The sequence below is a fragment of the Trachemys scripta genome, chromosome 1 (assembly GCF_013100865.1).
Source record: "Trachemys scripta elegans isolate TJP31775 chromosome 1, CAS_Tse_1.0, whole genome shotgun sequence".
NCBI lineage: Eukaryota > Metazoa > Chordata > Testudines > Emydidae > Trachemys > Trachemys scripta.
Window position 1 is genome coordinate 329,427,018 of NC_048298.1, and position 18,393 is coordinate 329,445,410.

Sequence of the window (18,393 nt, forward strand, 5' to 3'; positions counted from 1 at the left end):
TCGGGCGAGCGGCTGGGGGTGTCCCATTTTCTCTTTGGGAAATATGGTCACCCAGCAGTTCCAAACCACCGTGGGCGGAGGGGCAACCCCACAGCTCCCAGCCACCACGGTGGTGGGGGAAACCATGGAATCGCAACAGCAAATCACAGACAGGTCACAGCTTCCGTGAATTTTTGTTTATTGCCTGTGACCTGTCCATGACTTTTACTAAAAATAACCATGACAAAATCTTAGCCTTAGTGATGACACAAGATGGAACCACGGTATTGACGGTATTTGGGTAGTGTATTCAGTCTTTGCACAGAAACAGACACTGATGCACACTCATTATTGGGGTACAGCTTTGTTAAATTAAGATTTGGTCTTTTGAATCCAGCAGATCAAAAAGTTTCATACATATTTTTTCTGCACTGTCAGCAAAATAATAATGTACATAGACATAAAAACCTGAACTTTATATATATGCACACAGGGATGTGTGTGCGCTCATATATATGTGTGTATACGCATACTTAGAAGTGAACATTCTTAAATGCTGTATATGTATATGTGTAATATCTTATACATATAAATATATGGTCCATCATTCTAATTCCATGCACAACTGCACTATAACCATTGTGGTTTATACAATCACACTTCATAGATGCATGACTCACTGGCTTCATTCATGTTTCCATATGTATGTAGAAACATAGCAAAGCAGACATTCCTAGAGACATTGCAGGACAACCTCATTGAGATGGACATTCTCACCTCCTCCCGACATGACGGTGCTTACAATGATGGGTATGTGACACTTATGTGGTCTTTCTGTTTACTGTACAGTCATTATGATCTTTACATGAAAGCATTTGTCACTTCAATGATGTTTTAAGGGCAATGCCATTTTTTGCCTCTTCTAAGATGGCTTTAAAAAATGAGGTTCCAGAGCTTGGAGCACAGCATCCTGTACATATTAATGGGACTCTCATTAATATGCTGATGATCCATAGCATCTCATTGGCTTTCTTTGCCATTTTGAAAATCATTTCACTAATAAGCTGTATCTGTAGCAATTTACAGTCCTTTACAAACTAAGGTTACTTGCATTTCAGTGAAGACTTTAAACTACTATGAGGCTGGCTGAACAATACTGCAAATGTTAAACTGATATTTTCCAGGTTCATTGCCTTACAAAGGAACAGAAGTATCTTTTTGACACTGATAGCAGTGATGATAGGGCATTTCTTTAAACCCAGGCCTTTGGTGTTGATTTAACATCCCATTTTGATGGTAACCATCACTTTTTTTAATTTAACTTTTGATCATATAACTTTTTAAATTATAAATGGCTTCTAAGAAGATTACACATTACACCGAATTTGTATGACATGCTGTGTGTTAGTGGTTTCCTAATTAAATAATAATTATCAACTGCAATACTGCTTGTTATATTTGTACACTGCAGATGCCTCTTCAATGGGGACCAAATAAATCTGTAGCTAAATAAAGCAAAGAAATAAATTAATAGTGGAGACACTGCTGCAAGAATTAAAGTTTTAACCTCGACGAATAGTGGAAATAATGAGTCATGTTCTAGCAACCATTATTTTGTACAGTTAATGAACGGGTTTGCCAGAAGTAGTATAAACATTGTTCTGAAAGAAAATCCACATCACTTTATACTGCAGAAATTGTTCCATGACTTTTCTTCACAGCAATGTTTCTGCATGTGAGAGTTCATCCCTATTATTACATGTGTGTCTTTGAGATGGAAACCTTGGGCCACATGCTGAACTGGCATAAACCAGCATAACCCCATTGACTTCAGTGGGGCGGTACTGATTTATCACTGCTCAGGATCTAGCCCATAAAATCATGACTAAAAATACTAGCTGCATTGGGCCTTATTCTGATCCCACAGTAGTGGAGTTACTCCTGATTTACACTGGCGTAGAGAGAGGAGCATCAGGCCTACCACCCAGGCTACCACTGTTTCTCCTTCCTGTCCCTTCACTCCTGAAGAAAATCCAGGAATAGAGGGATTCAGGTGCCTTAAAGTTCTCAAGAGCTTTTCCTGAAAATTGGAATTTTCATTTACAGTTTGACCCAACTCCCATAGAAGTCAATGGGATTCTTTCCTCTGATTTTAGTGAGACTTGCTCAATGTCCTTACATTACTGTCTTCCATAAAACAACTAGGCTAAAATGTGGCTGCTGTCAAAATGTAGGGATGGAAAACTGGGGACACTGTGGCAATTTCGACACCGTGAAAGGACTCCCTTTTCCCCATCTCCACACAGCAAAAAACAAACAAACAAAACAAAGCTCTCTTGCAGCAATCAGTATGTTTGGATAAATGTTCATGCTCTCCCCCACCTCCAACTTGCTCCCATTAAAATTCAATTGAAAGTTTCACTGGGAGCAGGATAGGCCCTCAGTCCTGCTTGCGTGAACTGATCTGTCCTAGCTATCCTTGGGATTTCTCATTTCACTGTAATGTGAGCTTTCCTGTGGAGACATCTCTTTCTGTCGAAGTGTTCTCTGCAGTATTGTTGGCACTGTGACGTTTTTCCTTTACTCTGTGTGACTTGTCTGTTTTTTATTCTTCTCTTCTGTGCATGGCATCCATGTATTTACAAAACATTGTGTGAAGCTGCTTTCTTCACTCCGGAAGCAGCCACCATCCCTAAGTTTTGAATTTTGCCTCTGCTTTTATTTTCGTGAAGAGTTACCTACTCTTTGTCTTTCTTCCCTCAGGCACTTCCTGTTCAAACCCGGAGGCACCTCTCCCCTCTTTTGTACAACATCACCGGGATATCCCCTGACGTCCAGCACTGTGTACTCACCTCCCCCTAGACCCCTTCCCAGAAGTACCTTCTCTAGGCCTGCCTTTAATCTGAAGAAACCCTATAAGTACTGTAACTGGAAATGTGCTGCTCTGAGTGCCATTATCATCTCAGTCACGCTGGTGATCCTGCTTGCTTATTTTATCGGTAAGCATATTCCACTTTTCAGCCTTTTTATTCTCTACCCTCAGCGCCAGTGTTGCTAACATTTGGGAACTGCAAGACCAAGTTGGTTACACCCATAGTAACTAACAAGTAAGGCCTCTTGGGGCTTGCCTAGATGGAGAGTTAGTGTGTGGCAAGCTGAGGTGTAAATCTACAACACACTAGTCTGCCGTGCGCTAACTGGCTGCATGGACCATGCAACTGCGCACTAAAAGTTCTCTAGTGTGCTTTGACATATTCCAGTCTCAAAAAGCAGCAAGTCAGTGTGCACTAGGGAACTTTTAATGTGCAGGTACTGGGTCCACATGGATCTTTAGTGCGCAGCAGGCTGGTGCACTGTGGATTTACACGCCAGCTCGCTGTGCACTAACTCTCTGTCTGACAAGCCCTGAAACCTGTGTAAGCCCATTGAATTTGGTGGGTGTTGAAATGTGGGGCTCACTTCATTTAATAGTACCACCAAGGTTTAATAGAACCTGTTCCATATGCTGTATGTAAAGAGTTTGAATTGTTCCTTTTCTGCTCGAGAAAGAGTTGGAATCAGCTAGAATGAGACAAGCCCTCCTACAATAAACCATAGTAGCGAGACTGGGGTCCCGACTGTGCTCCCATCAAAGTCAGTGGGAGCCAAGTCAGACTCCAAATCCTGAAATGTTGGCTCTGTTCTTATTCTGGCAAATTCTCCACTTGGCTTGGAGCTAAGGGCACGTCTTCACTACCCGCCGGATCGGCGGGTAGCAATCGATCTATTGGGGATCGACTTATCGCGTCTAGTGAGGACGCGATAAAATCAATCCCTGATCGCTCTGCCGTCGACTCTGGAAATCCACCGCAGCAAGAGGCGGCAGCGGAGTCGACGGCGGCGCGGCAGCGGTCGACTTGCCGCCGTCCTCACAGCCAGGTAAGTCGACCTCAAATACGCAACTTCAGCTACGCTATTCACGTAGCTGAAGTTGCGTATCTTAGGTCGACCCCCCGCTGTAGTATAGACCTAGCCTAAATGTTGCTTGTCTTACACGAGTAATTTTATTGAAATTAATGGAACTGCTTGCATGAATAAGGGGAACAGTCTAGGAGTTTTCGTAGACTGAGGAAGTAGTTCAGGGGCTTTCGCTCAACATTTTGAGGGTTAGTGGAATAAATTAACTTTGAAATACAGAAGATCTGGAAAATTTGCTGTCCTGTTGCAGCTGTGCAACGACATTTTTGTTTGAGTTTTGTCTGCAATTGGTTTCCTGGATTTCTAAGGTTTTCAGTGCTTATTGCAAGGAGCAACTGAACTAGTAAGGTGAGAATAGTATTCCTCAACTTCTAAGGTCTAGGTATTACCTTTCATTTCTCTTCCTACTTTGCTGATAAACCTGGTATTAGTTTATATAGGTTCGCTGCTAGACTCCTCTTTTAAAATGGCAATGATGCAAACTGTTGTGTAGCCACAGGTGAAAGAGCCTGTTCTGTGTGGCACAAACAAGCTGTTTCTTTGATTTCACTGTAACTTCCTGTAGGCTAAAGATCTGTAAAATGTTGCGATAAGAACTAGCAAATCATTACCTGGATTGAAAGATTTTTCGCTTTCATTTCATATGTGTATAATTATTCCTACAGTTACCACCAATGATCAGTTTCACCATGTTCCCTTTATGTGTGCTGCTCTAATGACTGAATCTTTTCCACTGCTGACTCATATTATACTTCGGTCACTTTTGAGCTTGCTCTAATAGGAGCAGAAATGATTAATTAACCAGCATTAAATCAGTAACAGTTTGATGGAATGTACAGTCAGTTTTATCATTTGCTACTTACGTTTGAGCCTGTCTGTCTCATTTATCTAGCATTTTCCTTATGCACTGAACAGGGCTCCATTGGACATTGTCTCTCTGTGTCAGAGGTATCTCTTCATAGCTCACTTAAAACGTTGGTGTCCATTAATTATGACTGTGGATGTATATACACTTTGCTGTGTTACAGACAGGTCTGGAAGGCTGACTTGCCCCTTAATGGTCCTCCTGTTCAGAAACCTTTTCCAGCAGTTTTGAAGTCCTGATTTAATTCATAGTTAATATGGTTAAAAATTATGTCCATGGCTTATGCTTAGGTCCTTTTTTCCCCATTTGAATGAATCCTGTGGCATCTGCCAAGCACTGTGTGTTGCTGGCAAGGTGCCAAGAATGCTGATCAGGTTGAATTGTTGTAATTATGGGTCGTTATTGCTAATTTCTAAAGGAACTATCAATTATTAAAAATAAAATTCATCGGTTCAGTACAGCATAAACATATTTAACAAAGAGTATCACTGCCATGCCCAATGATTTAATCAGCAGGCAAAAAAGCAGTTATTTAATTAGATTTTGATGAAAAATTGTGTTGAATTTCAAGTATAATCAATTATTAATTACTGTAATGAGAGACTCTGACTGGGTTTACTAATTAACTCATTTAAAAATTATGAATAACCTTTTCATTTGTAATTATTTTTTACATCCTGTCAAGTTGCAGATAAGAATTGTATCACCTCCCCCCAAAAATGTACTTTGATCAACTTCTGACAAGATGGGTTGTATCCTGATCAAAATTATGACGTTTTTAATAACAATGCATTTTTTAATTTTCTGGTCTGTTTACAAAATAAGTGCTTATTTATTGTTAGATCACTGATATTTATGTACTTCTGTATTTGTCAGAGTATTCAGTTATCCTTACTCATGTTGAGTAGTATGTCACTCCTATTCATTTCCCTGAGACTGTTTGAATTGTTAAGGTATTGTTGAACATGAGTAAGAGTGGCAAAATATAGCCCTGATTATGTCTAGTGAATGTTGATAACTTGGCGAGTTGCCACTGGCTCTTGCTAGTTAAAGTAATTATGGAAATTCTCTTTTATGACCATTGGCCCAATCCAAAAGAAGTTGAAGTCAATGGAAAGACTCCCATTAAAGTGAGCTAGCTTTGGATCAGGGCCCCTGGCAGTGATTTGGAGTTTAATTCTCTTTCATCCAACCATACTAATGCTCCAGTCCACTGGGGAAGGTAGTGCACCAGAATGCCATTCACAGCACAGCCCTCCATTCAAATGAAAACAAAAACAAAAAAACTACCTCAAGCAGAGTTTTCTTAACCTGAAACGAGCCAGAGACTTCATGAACTCCACTGGGGACTTGGCTATTGCCAATATGTTTTATGTGACGGGTGCTCAGATACAAAACAGACACACACAGAGATATTAGAGAGATGAGGTGGGTGAGATAATATCTTTAATTGGCCCACCTTTTGTTGGTGAAAGAGACAAGCTTTCAGGCTTACACAGAGCTCTTGCTTAGGTCTGGGATGGATGGACGGATACATCGATCAGCATGAAAACAAAGAGCCATTTGGACCTTTTTGAAACTCTTTGCAGGAGACAGTTGCATTTTTTTAAAACACATCTGCAGCATCCGCTATGTCATCTATTTAAGACTGGAAAGCCATAGACTAGCAGGTGTATTTCCATTTTACCAAAGAGTTTGTGCTCTTTAATAGTCTGTGGCTTATTTATCTTGCTGTTCTTTCATTTCAAAGATCTGTGGGTGAGGGGGGAAAGAAGCAAGAAAGAAAGAAGCAATTGGGAAAGAAGCAAGAGTCCATATAAACTTAATGACTGGCAGCATGTGTAAACATTGTGCTCTAGCTGAAGCTTTTGCAGGATTGAATCACTGGTCTTGAGAGATAATGGCAAACAAAATAGAAAAAAGCCTATTAAGCATCAGAGGCTATTTTTCATTGGAATTAACCAGCTTTAAATTCACTCTCTGCTATCTTTTCAAATATTCTTTGAGACTACACTAAGTCAATTGCAACAATGCACACCAATAGCAGAGCACTGCATGCACTGACAGCTAATGCAAAGGGAGAGCCTTATATCCAAATCCTGAAGACACTTCACAGGCTGGTCTTGTAAGGTGCATACGCCAAAGAGAAAACTGTATTAGGTCATGGCTGCAACCTAAAAACTGCAAGGGCAGTGAAATCAGAGCCACTGAAAGGAAAGACGACTTTAGGCAGCCTGTAACTAATCTGCAAATTTGCTGTTCCTGGAGGTCACGGAAACACATGTTGTGGCTGTAATTTTAACAGAAATTGTTCATTTGGGGACTGTTTGTACAATTTTCAATTATACAAGGTACGGCAGTAACAAGGATGAACAAATCCTGTGCTCCAGAGTATTAAGCTGTGTAGCTGGTTGGGGGAGTCAGGAAGGAATTTTTTCTCCCATGTACAAAAAGGCACAAGTGGCAAACTCCAAATCCTGCCTCCTTTTCTGCAGGTGTGGAGGGCCTTGCTTGTACTGGAATGAGTCTGGTTCCACTGTGCAGTAACTGAATAGAATTTGAGGATCCCGCATGCCCCTGCCCGCCCCTCTTCCAAGGCCCCGCCTCTGCTCACTCCATCCCTGCTCCCTCTGTTGTTCGCTCTCTCCACCCTCACCCACTTTCAGCGGGCTAGGGCAGGGGATTAGGGTGTGGGAGAGGGTGAGGGTTCCAGCTGGGGGTGTGGGCTCCAGGATGGGGCCAGACATGAGGGGTTCAGGGTGTGGGAGGTCGTTCCGGGCTGGGGCAGGGGGTTGGGGTGTGTGAGGATCTGAGGGCTCCGGCTGGAGATGTGGGCTCTGGGGTGTGGCTGGGGATGAGTGGTTTGGGGTGCAGGAGGGAGCTCAGGGCTGGGGCACAGGGTTGGGGTGTGGAAGAGGATGAGGGCTCCATTTGGGGGGTGCTGGCTCGGGGGTGGGGCTGGGGATGAGAGGGTCGGGGTTGCAGGAAGGGGCTCCAGGCTGGGGCTAAGGGGTTCCTGGCTAATGGGAGCAGCAGAGTCAGCGCTCGAGGTGGGAGCAGTGCGTGGAGACCTCCTTGCCACCCCTGCACCTAGGAGCCAGACATGCCGTCTGCTTCCAGGAGCTGCCCGGAGCCAGGGCAGGTAGAGAGCCTGCCTTAGCCCTGCTGCGCCACCCACCGGACTTTTAGCAGCCTATTAAAATCTACCAGATTGCTTTCAATAGCCCCCAGGAGATCGAGGCCAATTCTGGTAGACTCCCGGCCAATCTGGGAGGGTTGGCAACCCTAATATGTGGTAGGAACAAGGGCTGCTAGGACAGCTCTGTGGCGAAGCTTTGCTATCACTCCACATCTTGGGAGAAAAAATTATGTCCACATAGAGATCATAGGCATTAGAAATGGAAAAGACTTGTTAGATTATCCAGCTCTTTCATGTCCACCAGCTGCTTGGCTAGATACTAGGAACAGTATTGGTTTCTAAGTGAATTAGGGATGAAGAGTAGTTGCTTTCATCTGAAACAGAAGAAGTATCTTCCTGATCCAGTTACCAGGCCAGATGGATGTATAATTTGATGTAGTAAAGCACTTGCTATTTTCCTGCATTTTAAGCATGTGATGCGGTTGCATTTCACAAACACCAAAAGAGATGTGCATTTGATTCAAATTAAAGATACGGATGGAAAGTGTATTACAGAGCCAAAACAGCCACTCATTTGATTGGAGTCAGATCGCTCTCTGCTATTTCAGCTCTCCATTTATTTAAACTCCTTACAGCCACTGTTTCACTTAGAGCTGCATTGCTCACGACCGGCAAAAGGCTTCAACAGTAAAATGGTTCCAGCACTGTGATGTGTTTATAAAGCAGCTTTCTTTTTGTTGTTTAAAGATTGTCCCCAAAAGCTAACTTGAGCTCAGTTTATCCTTGATCCTTTGACGCTGTATACTAACCCTAGTTCAGCTCAGCTTTCCGAAATTTCTAGCTATCTAGCTATGCATTTCTGATACAGCAATTACCATGGTGTCTGGGCACCACCTGAGATCAATAGGAAAGTCACTAATGCTTCATTCTTCAGCTTGTGCTGTATTTATTTAGCCTATATTTATACTGAGATATTAAGGCTTTCTTTCACTCACCCTAAAATATAGCCCAATATTTTGCCCTACCAATAAATTTCCTTTTCTTTTTTCACTTTTCTTTTCTAATCCAGGATTAAGGGTTTTGTTTGTCTTCTCCTTTTAATTTACAGGACCCTTTCCATTCCTTATTTCCATCTAATCTCAGCTAAGAAAGACACAAACAACACACCAAAGGATCCTTTCTGGCAAAGCCTTTATACATTGTGATCTGTTTTTTAGAGCAAGGGACTTGGCATCACAATTCAATTAACATTTGTGTCCTGCAATTATTTCATGGGTAGTGTGAGACTTAATTAATTACTATGTGCAAAACACTGAGACCCAGTGGTGAAAGGTGCAATAAAAGAGCAAGTATTATTCTTCTTCATCCACAACTGTCGTTACGATATAACACCTATATTTAGACCTAGATTCGATTTTTATTGGTAAATTACAGTAAATGTTGACTTTACTGTACACACACACATTGAAAAAATATTAGAAATCTACAGATAAACCAAGTGAGAAAAATGCTGCTTGAAAACTTCTTAGAATCAGAATCCAATGATTTAAACTTTGGAATTAAGCTTTTTATAAATGGATTAGCAAATTAATAGTAAAAACAGGTCTGATTTGTTGATTTAAGGATACTTACTCTGTGTATTTTGACGTGTGGTGTTGATGATTTTGTTTTACCAGTTTAGAAAGCTTTAACTTTTGAATCTCAGCGTCTACTGTCATTAAATAGTTGTCGGGCCCTTCTCCCACCCCTCCCCCCAATTTCCTGCAAATGTGAAAATTTAAATAGTTAAAAATAATGGTTAAAAATGCTTAACATCCATAGTTTTGCACGATTGTGAAATTTTAAATCTAAAAATGATTATAAATACACAACAATATTATCTGTTGAAGTTATAAAAAACATTGAATTCTGCCAAGCCTACTTATAATGCCTAAAGAGCACAATCAGGTTGGGTCCCACTGTGCGCAATGTTGTACAGACATATAATAAATGACAGTCAATGCATCAAAGAGCTTACAGGCTAAATGAAATGTATTCCTTTCTGTCTTTCCAGTTTTTCATACAAGTGCCCATCACCATAGCATCTGAGCACCTCCCAAAGACAAACTACAAATGTATTTTTAAAAGTATTGTAATTCATAGACTCCTGTATTATCAGCATGAGAACGATGGCCTGATTCTTCTCTGACATACATCATTATTAAACAAGATCAACTTCATTTACATTAAAACTGGTGCAGCTGAGATTGAAATCAGTCCAGAGTATCCTAACCATGCTGTCTGGTCCCATTAAAATCAATGGGAAAGCCCCCAGAGATTGCAGCAGGATCTGGATGGGGCCTTAGGAAAGTTTACAAACAAAAACTGTTGTGATTCTGGAAAGTGGTCCGACTGAAAGCATAATATATCAACTGGATGCTGACCCTTCAGTCTGGTGTTAAGTGATCTTGGTGATAATCTCAGTTGAGATCCACATTTTGCCCATGTGAATTACCTCTGGGAACCGGAGGCATGAAAAGAACTCTAACTAAATGGAAAGATGCCATCAAAATGGAGCTATTGACTGACCCCTGAAAAATGCTTGATTGAGACAATTCAGAGGAACCCCTTCTGTTTTTTTGTCCTACAGTAAGGATGGTGGGGAAACTCTGAGCTCTTTCTTCCTGTGGGCGAGCCTCCTTCATACTCTGCTCTTATTAAGGAACAACGCTTAGGGCAGCTGCTGTGTGTAACGTGTACAAGATCCATGTTGAGTAGCACTGAGCAAGAGCATGCTGCCTGCAGGGATCTGGCAATGGAAGTTTTCATCGGGCAGTTCTAGGGTGAATCACTTTAATGTTGAAGTCACTTTACCAACTTTCCCCTAAAGTTATATAAAATACATAAGTCTCTCTAAAGTGCAGAGCAGTGCCTCACTATCTCTGCGAGAGCAGAGGAGGCTGCACTTTAGGACTGTACTTGTAAGCAAGGCAGCAATCATTAGGGAGAAGAAGCAAGCGAAGGACAAACATTTGTCAGGGCAAGTCATTGTCAGTCCTTCCCTTCGCGCTTTTTCTTCCTCTGCTGCTGCTTTAGTCACATTGTGAAATAATTATAATTGAAATTGTTTCTTGCTTTCCACATCCAGAAAGAGTCTTTCTTGTTATAAGAGAGTGAGGATCCCGTTTTGTTTTGGGTTTTTTTTGTGGGGGGGGGGGGGTTGGCTTAGCATTTTGTCTTTGGACAGCTGCCACAGTTAGCTTTATAGCCCAAGAAACAGGAAGCGGAGACCCTTTAATGGCAACTTTAAAATAAAGGTGTTAAAGATACAAGATCCGACTTTTTAGCTACTCTTGTGGAGATCAGTTCATTCAAATGGGTGTTGGGGAACTAACTGTAGTCACACTGGTATAGATGGTTCCCTTAATTTCAGCCCTAACCTGACATTAACAGCATTGGGTCAAGGAACTATATGGTTGTGTGTAAACTGTTGAAAGACAAAATCTCTCTTTGTCAGAAAATATGGCTTAAAAAGAAATAGAAATGATCTGTTTTAGCAGCAGCTCAAAACAACAAATATAGAAATCTTTTTAAATTAATCTAACAATGGAAGTGTTGTCCAAGAAGCCAAATGGTTCCAAGTATAAAACCTAAAAAGTACTTTGAACTTTCATAATTATAATGCATGCTCATTTTATAGCTCAGATTCCAGAGTTTTACAAGGATAAAATCTTGGCTTTTTCCATGTTCATGAAAGCCACATACGTTCCCAGCTGGGTTTTGCAAAATCATTGCACTGGAAACTGATAGTGCTCATGTAGTCACATTTTTGTGGGGCTCTTCATGCCAGCATGTTGAACTGCTTACCAGATGCTAAAAAGCAATACATTTTATAAAACAAACAATGAAAATGGAGTTGTAATATGCAAGGGCAGCAAGTTCTGAAACCAGGTCATTGAATTCCTACTTGCAGAAACAGTCAACAGTCCTTCAGAAGTACACTGGGAAGGATGCTGATTAATCTCATCTCATTGAGCCTGATCCAGTGCTTACTGAAATCAGTGGAAAGACTCCCTTCTTCTTCAATGGATCCAGCTACAATGGGCTTTTCACAGAATTTAAGGTCACAAGGGATCATTACATAAACTAGTCTGATCTCCTGTATATCACAGACCATAGAATTTCACGCAGTTACCCCCGTATTGAGTCCAATAAGTTGTGTTTGACTAAAGCATATCTCCCAGGAAGACATCCAGCCTTGATTTGAAGTCATCAAGAGATGGAGAATCCATCACTTCCCGGTATCTTGGTTCAGTGGTTAATCACCCTCGTCGTTAAAAATGTGTGCTGAATTTCTAATTTAAATTTGTCTGGCTTTAGCTTCTAGCCATTGGTTCTTGGTATGCCTTTCTCAGCTAGATTAAAGAGCGCTTCAGCACCCAGTGTTTTCTCCTCATGAAGGTACTTTTACACAGTAATCGAGTCACCACCAAATATATCTGGTCCTGCTGATTTAAAAAGGTCTGTGCCCAGTAGAACTTGTGTAACATCCTATTTAGTTATTAATAGACTGAAAAATACTTCATCATCCTCATGTGATATGAGTGCATCATCCTGCTTGTTTTCAAATACAGAACAGAAATATTTATGGAATACTTCTGCCTTTTCTAAATAATTATTAACAATTTTACCTTCTTCATCTAATAGTGGGTCTGTTCTATTACTAGTATTTATTTTGTTCCTAGTATACTAAAAAAGCTCGTTATTGACCTTAGCCCAGCCAGCCATGGATTTTTCCTCTGCTATCTTTAGCTTCCCTTATCAATTTTCTGCTTGTCATAACTTCTGATTTATGTTGATTGGTAACTATTTCCCCCTTTTTTCAATTTTTTTTATTTCTAATTTCTGCGTTCACTTTCCCACTGAGCCAGGATGGGCTTTTTAGCCAAAGTTCTCTTGTTTCTTGATTGGGGAATTGTGGCTTTTTGACCATTTAATAAACTCTTCTTAAAGAACTCTCAATTTTCATGCATATTTTTGGGTCTAAATTTATCCTCCCAATCAATTTTGCTCATAATTTTCCTCAGCTTTGGGAAATTAGTCCTTTTGAAACACCAAATATATATGATACTGTTAGGGACTATCCTCTGCTTGCTCATATTGAACCTAATCAGGTCAATACCAGGTTTATGTGAAGGAGAAACACTTTACAGTTTTAGTATAATAAGAATATGGTCCAGATCCTCCAGCCTGGTCAGATGCGCTTGGGGTCTTGGGGGAAAAAATGGCACTAAGTCACCTTTGACATTCCCCAGTATTGGGACTGCAAGGTGCTGGTCTAGTTCCTCATACACAACACATCAGCCATTTTAAAATTAACCCTACATTCAGCTACTTCCTGATTAATTAACATACTACCTCTGTCTCAAGCATTTAGACTTCTGATCAATCTGTCTGTTTGTTTATATATTTATTATATGGCCCCATGCTTAGCCTCTGTAGCTTTTTATTATTATGACACATGACATCATTATGAGGCTCTCATCACACTTAGAGCATGAAAAACAATGCATAGTGCACTTTTCACCAGTATAACAGAGAACACAATTTGTCCCAATATCAGCAATAGCTAGAGCCTTGTGAAATGGCTTGTTTTTGCTTAATGAGTATGTGTGTGTGCAAGCAATTATTTTTGTGAATGCAATGGGCCCTTGCTAATTCTTAGCTATAACAGAAAGACCCAGTGCTAATGATCAAATTAGAAAATATATACATACATAACATGAATATGTGAAAATGCTATCCCTCCCCCCACCGCCCACCCCTGTTATACAGGCAGTAAGAAATTCTGTGCACAGACTTAGAGAGAATGGCTTCTGTTTAGAAATAGTCAAGTCTCTGGCTGATCAAGAGCTGGGCTACACATCCATAAAGATCCCACTGAGCTTGGTATTTGCACGGTGGCATTGTGAAACTCAGCCAGAGGTTATGGCTGTACTACAGGAGCGGGTGGGTGAGGTTCTGTGGCCTGCAATGTGCAGGCCATCTACTAGATGATCATCATGGTCCTTTTAGGCTTTAAAAGTCTATGAAACCACATGTCAGTGTCACAACATGAAAGTCAGCCCCTTGCATGCTTAACCCACTCCTGGGTTTAGGATTGGTTAATAAAACGGGTTACCTGAATGTAATTTCCTCTTCTTGTATTAAAAGAAAGGAAATGGACTCTCAGATTTGGTCATTAAAGTTTACTTGTAGTGAGTTTTTATAGTTGTACTACCTCCCCCCCCCCGCCCCCGAAAAATACACATTTGACATGGCGAGTGCTGGCACAGCATTTATGACAGTGATGTAGACGTGCCGGCGGACTCTTCATTTCACAGCTCAGACTGACCTTTGCACATGAACGCTGAAGAGGAATCAATTTTACAGGTCTTAATATCTCCTGAAAGGAGTTCTCTTCAAGTCTCTGTTTTTTTTTCATACTAATTACTGGGAAATAACGTAATTTAATTACAGTTAAGAAGAGAGAGAGAAACATTTCCCATAATGGATTTTCTTTCACTGTTTTTAAACACTATACGTTGGTGTGGGGGTAACTAGTCATAATAATAGGCTCAGATAAGGATGTCGGTGACACTGAAAAATACTCCTGAATTAGAGTTCAGTGATTATTCCCCCACCCCCCACTCCCCGCCTTCCTTTTCTACTATAAATTACAAAATATCTTCAGAATCTTATGTGCAGGGTTTGGTATAAATTTCTATTGGGCTTTGTGATGGGTAGTATGGTGCCTAGAGGTCAGCCCACCCCTAGCAAGTGGCATGGCCCTTTAAAATTTTGGAAGGCCTGATGTATATACCAGGACCTAGAAGATACTGGTAAAGAGAGGAAGCGATCCCGCAAATAAGTGGTTTTGGGGAGGAGATCCCATCACTGATCTTTCAGTGTGTGAGGCCAGGAGCCTTGCAGAGGGGGCAAGGCAATGCTCCCATCTCACCCAACCAGTTGAGATGAGCTTTAAAGAACCAGCATATATGCTACCTCCTCCTTGGTAGCAGGAGAAGACTGCCTGCTGAACCCTCTGAGCATGAGGACTAATTAGAGGAAAAGAGCCACCGATGAGGCTCTACAGCTGGCAAAATTACAGCCTATCTCCAAGGAGGAGAGGTGGGGACTCCTTGCCTAGGAATAAAAGTCTGAGTTACTAGCTCCATGAGAAGGGCTGTGTTTCGTGCCTTAAGGAGAGACAAAGTGACGGTTTGAAGTAGGAGGAGAATAGGGGATTCCTGTTCTGAGAGAGTGATCATTTGAACCATAGCCCCAGCTCCAGGAAGAGGGTAGGGGGTAGCTCCTGAACAGGGGCATGAGAGTTGACCAGAACTAATGTATGGACCCAGGGTGGGGTGACCTGCGGTAACTAACAAAGTGTGTTACACTTTATTGAAAAATGTATGCAGTAAGGCATGAGGTAACGTAAGGATGGCAGAATCTGACCCTGAATGATTAGGTAGCAGAATTGATTTGTTTTGGGAATGGCCCATGATCTTCAAGTTAAAAATTAACAGCCCCTCCCCCAATTACCAACCTTTCTGACATACCTCTTTGCTTGACTTCGTCGTGCCCTGTACTAAAGCCCATCCACATTGCGATCAGAAACATGCTAACTACACCCCAATTTAAAGAGACGGTGGGAGCAGTGCATGGAAACCTGTTTCAAACATGGTAGTACATAATATAGCTGGAGCATGGTGCATTGTCCAACTCATACAGTTGTAGCATGGATGGTTTCAATATCCAGTGAAAAGGGACACTGTATTTTTATTTTTTTAAAGAGTACCAGGGGGAATAATGCCCTTGCCCATATTAAGGTTATTTCTCAAAAATTTCCCGCTATTGCTTACACTGGTTCTACCACAAGGTGGAACAGAACCATTGTTAGCAAAGGTGGGAAATATTAGAGAAATACACCTAGCGTGGTGGTGTAGAAAAGGCTTTATGTGGCTCCTGACATTTTACTGCCAAGTAAAACACCTAAGCAGTGTTAGATTACCAGCGGTAAAAAATTGAATTGACACTTTATTTATCTAGTGCTCATTCCACTGCTAACACTTAGGGAGCTGAACCAGTATTAGTAACCACAGCACATTTTGGGGAAACGAGGCTAGTGTGGAAAAGCCTGGCATGGACTGCATCCCAGGACAACCCCATTGTAACTGGTTCCTCTGACACAGTTATTTTGCAGAGTAGATGGGACCAAAAGGGTAGCCCAGATGGCCTCAAACACAATTATCTAAGCATGGATAGTCATTCAGCTGTGTGAAACGCAGTCATTCTGATTTGCTACCATTTTACACCCACCCGTCACAGGTGTAGATGGCATAATGTTCACGGCAGTGGAGAATCGGGTCTATATCGGTATGTCTACACTATACCTGTGAGTGAGGCTCTATGCCTGGGTAGAGAGGCTCACGGTAGCTTGGCTGTGGCTAGTGTGTTAAAAATAGCAGTGTGGACAGGGCAGTTCAGGCAGCAGCTAAGGCTCTCAAGCTCACCCGACCCCCTGTTTCTGAGCTCGGGTGGCTAGCCCCAGTCTCCACCAGAGCTGCAATGTCCACGGTGCTGTTTTTACTATGCTAGGTTGGCTTGAACTACCATGAGTCTCTCTGTTTAGGCTGGGAGGCTTACTTCCAGCTGCAATGTAGACATACCCTAGATGTCCATAAGTCACACCTGCTTGTAAGCGGTACAGGTAGCAATGAGCCTTTTGCCATCTCTCTGAAAATTGGCCCAAATTTGGCAAAATAATAAGCCTCTGAAAAATCTCTGGTCACACATGTTCAGTAGAGACTTGTTTGAGTCTGGTAGCTAAAATCTTGGAAGATTCCACCTGCACTGACCATGCTCCAGCCCCTCACAGCTCCTGATGCTGATCAGACTGTGCCATTGCCACAAAGCAACTAAACATGCTCCATTTATGAATGGACTGCACATGCGGCATCTCCACAGAGTGCCTGAGTATTCTCCAACTTGGAGATGCAGGGGCTGAGCAGGCTTTCCTTGCAATTACTCCTCCTATCAGGATTCTTGTGGGAAAAATAATATGTGATCATGTCATTAAAGACAGTTATCTTGATGCATATGCACAAGGGAGCCAAATTAAAGTTGCACAGGCAACTTTAATTCTGACATTTTCTACCTTTTACGTTCACGACTTTGCAACCTTTGCATTCTCTTAACATTGTTTTTGGGATGTAATTAACTAAAAAGGTGGCTGTGGGCCTCATTATAGAATGCTGTGGGTTGCATTTGACCGGTTTTTGCCTTTTTCTGTCTGCTGGATTAGACCTGAGGCTGGAATTAACAGATTGGCAGGTGTGTTAAATTTTGTTATTGAGAGAGCTTTTAGCACTGATCTGTACCATTCACTTAAGATTTATAGCTCCCTTGAGTCCTGTGCTAGATTTTGCCCAGGGTCTCTAGGGAGGTGGAGAAATTCCAGTATCATTAATTGTGCTGTGTCATCCATTTAATCAGCTTTCCCAGATAGTACATTTGTATCAATTTGCCAGGCTTTTGTACAGAGAAAGTGGGGTTTTCTGCCCAAATTAACTTTCACCATTAATAGCTTGGTTTTTTTTCAAGTTTCTTTGGAGAGAGATAAGAAAGTAAAATAAAGTGCACCTTCATCTCCTAAGTCTCGTTAAAACAGTGAAGTGCCCCCTTAAAACGTCTACATAATGAAACCTACATTTCCATATGCTTAATGATAAGGCCAGAGGTAAGTGAGGAAGTGGGATACCTGGAGGAAACACAAGGAAGAGGGTGCAAAAGGGAAAGCCTCCTTATTCATACTGAGAAAGTAGGGCAATCAGCTACTTATATTAGGTGCCTGTACACGAACACAAGAAGCCTGAGAAACAAGCAGGGAGAACTGGAAGTCCTGGCACAGTTAAGGAACTATGATGTAATTGGAATAACAGAGACTTGGTGGGGTAACTCACATGACTGGACCACAGTCATGGATGGGTATAAACTGTTAAGAAAGGACAGGCGCGGGGGAAACGGTGGAGGAGTTCCACTGTATGTAAGAGAGTGGTATGATTGCTCAGAGCTCCAGTATGAAACTGGAGAAAAGCCTGTTGAGAATCTTTGGGTTAAGTTTAGAGGTGAGAGCAAAAAGGGTGACGTCGTGAAGGGCATCTGCTATAGACCACCAGACCAGGAGGATGAGGTAGACGAGGCTTTCTTCGGACAACTAACAGACGTTTCCAGATCACAGGCTCTGGTTCTCATGGGGGACTTCAATCACTCTGACATCTGCTGGGAGAGCAATACAGCAGTGCACAGACAATCCAGGAAGTTTCTGGAGAATGTTGGGGACAACTTCCTAGTGCAAGTGGTGGAGGAACCAAATAGGGGCAGGTCCTCTGGACCTGCTGCCCACAAACAGGGAAGAATTGGTAGGGGAAGT

The 18,393-nt window shown here is 41.7% G+C and overlaps 1 protein-coding gene across 2 annotated transcripts in view; it reads left to right on the plus strand.

Annotated features, from left to right (window-relative positions):
• The window catches only part of TENM4 (teneurin transmembrane protein 4), a 768,234-nt gene that overhangs the window by 518,515 nt on the left and 231,326 nt on the right, over positions 1 to 18,393 (plus strand). For both annotated transcript variants that reach the window (XM_034759079.1, XM_034759080.1), the window contains 2 exons: positions 691 to 789; positions 2,743 to 2,978. In XM_034759079.1, the coding sequence (XP_034614970.1) occupies positions 691 to 789; positions 2,743 to 2,978 (335 nt within the window). The remainder of the gene's footprint in view (positions 1 to 690; positions 790 to 2,742; positions 2,979 to 18,393) is intronic.